The sequence below is a fragment of the Sinocyclocheilus rhinocerous genome, unplaced genomic scaffold, assembly GCF_001515625.1.
Source record: "Sinocyclocheilus rhinocerous isolate Xijiao unplaced genomic scaffold, SAMN03320098_v1.1 scaffold2308, whole genome shotgun sequence".
NCBI lineage: Eukaryota > Metazoa > Chordata > Actinopteri > Cypriniformes > Cyprinidae > Sinocyclocheilus > Sinocyclocheilus rhinocerous.
The window spans coordinates 17,457-21,414 of record NW_015642813.1 but is presented as its reverse complement, the minus strand read 5'-3'; the positions used below and the strand labels follow the sequence as shown (position 1 = coordinate 21,414).

At 36.4% G+C, this 3,958-nt stretch overlaps 1 protein-coding gene across 1 annotated transcript in view; it reads right to left on the bottom strand.

The window, feature by feature from the left end:
* spg11 (SPG11 vesicle trafficking associated, spatacsin) overlaps positions 1-3,958 on the bottom strand; it is a gene marked incomplete at its 5' end in the record, with an annotated part of 61,897 nt that overhangs the window by 48,894 nt on the left and 9,045 nt on the right. Inside the window, 2 exon segments of the mRNA XM_016573675.1 lie at positions 1,125-1,288; positions 2,453-2,608. Of these exon segments, the coding sequence (XP_016429161.1) occupies positions 1,125-1,288; positions 2,453-2,608 (320 nt within the window).

Here is a 3,958-nt window from a genome sequence, read left to right as displayed (position 1 = left end):
AGAAAGCGAAAGAAAGCGAAAGAAAGAAAGAGAAAGAAAGAGAAAGCGAAAGAAAAAGAAAGAAAAAGAAAGCGAAAGAAAGAAAGAAAAAAGAAAGAAAAGAGAAAGAAAAAAGAAAGAAAGAAAAGAGAAAGAAAAAAGAAAGAAGAAAGAGAAAGAAACAGAAAGAAAGCGAAAGAAATAAAGAGAAAGCGAAAGAAAGGAGAAAGAAAGCGAAAGAAAAAGAAAGAAAAAGAAAGCAAAAGAAAGAAAGCGAAAGAAAGAGAAAGCGAAAGAAAGCAAAAGAAAGCAAAAGAAAGAAAGAAAGCGAAAGAAAGAGAAAGAAAGCGAAAGAAAAAGAAAGAAAAAGAAAGCAAAAGAAAGAAAGCAAAAGAAAGAGAGAAAGAAAGAAAGAGAAAGCGAAAGAAAGAAAGAGAAAGAAAGCGAAAGAAAGAAAGAGAAAGAAAGTGAAAGAAAGCGAAAGAAAGAAAGAAAGAAAGTGAAAGAAAGAAAGTGAAAGAAAGAAAGCGAAAGAAAGAAAGTGAAAGAAAGAAAGTGAAAGAAAGAAAGTGAAAGAAAGAAAGTGAAAGAAAGAAAGTGAAAGAAAGAAAGCGAAAGAAAGAAAGAAAGCGAAAGAAAGAAAGAGAAAGAAAGTGAAAGAAAAAGAAAGCAAAAGAAAGAAAGCGAAAGAAAGAGAAAGCGAAAGAAAGAAAGAGAAAGAAAGCAAAAGAAAGAAAGAAAGCGAAAGAAAGAGAAAGAAAGCGAAAGAAAGCGAAAGAAAGTGAAAGAAAGAGAAAGAAAGCGAAAGAAAGCGAAAGAAAGTGAAAGAAAGAGAAAGAAAGCGAAAGAAAGAAAGAGAAAGAAAGCGAAAGAAAGAAAGAAAGCGAAAGAAAGAAAGAAAGAGAAAGAAAGAGAAAGAAAGAAAGAAAGAAAGAGAAAGAAAGCGAAAGAAAGAAAGAAAGCGAAAGAAAGAAAGAAAGAAAGAAAGAAAGCGAAAGAAAGAAAGAAAGCGAAAGCAAGCAAAAGAAAGAAAGAAAGAGAAAGCAAGCAAAAGAAAGCAAGAAAGCAAGCGAGTCCAACACAAACACATCCGTGTGCTAAGATCCGTGATGCATTGCTGGTGTCCAGTGTGTTTACGGACTGACCTCATCAGACAGCGACGGCCAGTCCTGGTGCGTGTCGGTGATGGACACAGCAGCGCTCAGACTCACGGAGGCATGCGGCCAGGGGAACTTCTTCATGTATCGCCGCAGGTCAGAGATGTAGCCGTCTAAAATCTGCACACACTCCTGCAGGTTCACGTCCAGCTCTACAGCGACAGGACCAAACATGAGGCCTGCTATCCCCAAACAAGAGCTCGATACACTAGGGCTGCCCCCTAACAGTCCACTAACCGTTAGCCGACCAGAAGAGGCTCGCTCGACCAAAATTGTATTAGTCGCAGAAAAAAATAAAAAATTGCACAGGCGAAGTGACGGACAGATCGTTAACAGCTGGTCTGTGGTAATATAGTACATCAGGCAGGACATCCTAACGCTCGCCTATCATTCATCTGAAATATGTAAGTATTAGCAACTTTATATGGCTGCTCAATCTAATGTTAACCAGAAATGTCCGCTATTCACGTGTTTGTGCGGAAACTGAACAGCAGCGCGCTGCAGGACAGATGGAGGCGCCAGTGCACTCACTTACTGTTAAAATAATCCCTCATTTTGGGTCATACAGATAAGAGTAATTCATCTATCGAATCTGTAAAGACTCTACGTTTATTTGTGTGCACTCACAATAACAACAAAATGTTGCGCTTTTGTAAAATAATGAAAGCAAAATGCGCTTTCTGCCGTCTCGGTCTCTGTGAACTTGAGCGAGAAACTCCGAAACTCCGTGTATGCTTGCCTAACAGATATGAAAAACATATCTATAGAGAGCGAAATGTGTGCAGTACTTTCAAATGGAAAACAAATATTCTCAGATTATGTAATCCGTGTGCAACACGCACACAGGTGCATCACTACTGCGGAGATGGCGAGTCGTGTCGTCGACTTGATCTCTTAAACCGAAAACAAAGAAAGCGCTAGTTTATCAGTGAATTATTAAAATGTTAATGCAGCTTCCTTACGGTTTTTCACTGACACATTCATAATCATTACTTCTGCCGTGCGCTTGAGTGCTTATTAGGCTATGTATGCAATTAAAGGGGTCATATGATGCGATTTCAGTTTTTCCTTTCTCTTTGAAGTGTTACAAGCTCTTGGTGCATAAAGAAGATCTGTAAAGTTGCAAAGACTAAAGTCTCAAACCCAAAGAGATATTCTTTATAAAAGTTAAGAGTCAACCCTGCCTACCTAAAACGGCTCGTTCTAACACAAACAGTCGACTAATGCTTCAAATGAACGACTACTAGTCGACCAGAAAAATCCTTCAGTCGAGGGCAGCCCTACTACACATTGAAAGCAGTGTTTGTGTGTTTTACCGTGTGTGCTGGTGAGGAGGACTTTGGTTTGCGTGTTGAGGAAGGTGAGCGTGATGCTCAGCAGCTGATCGCAGAACTGTTGGCTCTGAGCTTCAGTGTGTGTGTCGTGAATAGCAGAGCACAGCAGATCCAGAGCCGGACACAGAGCCTGCACATCTGAAAACACACAACAGACAGGAATCAATATGACTTTTTAAATGCTTTTGAAAGACGCCTCTTCTGCGCAATACAGCTGCGCATTACATTTTATTCAGATAAAAAAAACATCCATTTTAAACTGTAATAATATTTCACAATATTACAGTTTTTCTGCATTTTTAATCAAATACATGCAGCCATGGTGAGCAGAAGAGACTTCTTCCAAAAACATTTAAAAAAATAATTATTGCAAACTTTCATTGTTTGATTTTCTGCCATTTTCCATTGACTGCAATTGTTTTTATATTGAGTTTTACATTTACAGACTATCCTCAAACCAAACTATAGATCTGCCCCTAAATTATGACTTAAGTATCACTTAAGCCATTCTCTCTCTCTCTCTCTCTACATATACATTGTGTTTATATATATATACTTTATTTTTGGAATCTGATTACATAATCCAGATTACATGTAATCAGTTGAATAATTTATTGCTGTTGTGTGAATAATATGTAATCATGTAATCAATAAAAAAGTAGACAATGTAACTTAATGTAATTACAAGTACTTCATTTTTGGAATCTGATTACATAATACAGATTACATGTAATCAGTTACTACCCAGTTCTGTATATATATATATATATATGTGTGTGTGTGTGTGTGTGTGTGTGTATATACATATATATACACATACACACACACACATTGAAATTACAGCTAAACACACACTGTACAGTCATTCCCAGCATGTTCTCTAAATAATCCAATATGACCATATGAATAATAACCCAACACCCATCCAATATGAGCATAAAACTCCCTCTGACATCTAATTGATCTCTTTATCCTGAATCAGCTGGTTCGTTTCTCTCTTCATCTTCACCAATGATTAATACGACATCTCAATCATATTACTAGCAGCTGCCTCTATAACGGCCTCATTCCTCCTGAACACATGGCTGCGTAGATGAAATCATCTCCAGTTTTCTGATTAGTTTGCGCTGTTTACACATGAGCGTCATTCATCTGGCTCAGACTGTGTGTCTTCTGATGTGATGAAGAGCAGGAGGTCACAACAAACACTAATGAGATGAACGTCATCAAATCTGCCAAGAACGGCCCAAAATCAAAATAAGAAGAAGAAATTATTTGACTCAATTATTTGCATATTTGACTCAAATTCTTGTTACTATAATGCAAAAAACAATTCACACACAAATAAATACATACAGGTAAATTAATTATCATTGTGTGAATTTAATTTAATTTTTTATACAATTTTTACAAAAAAATTATAATTTTACAAAAATGCATATATTTTTTTTACAATTATAAATTTTTATACTTTTTTTTTTTTTTTTT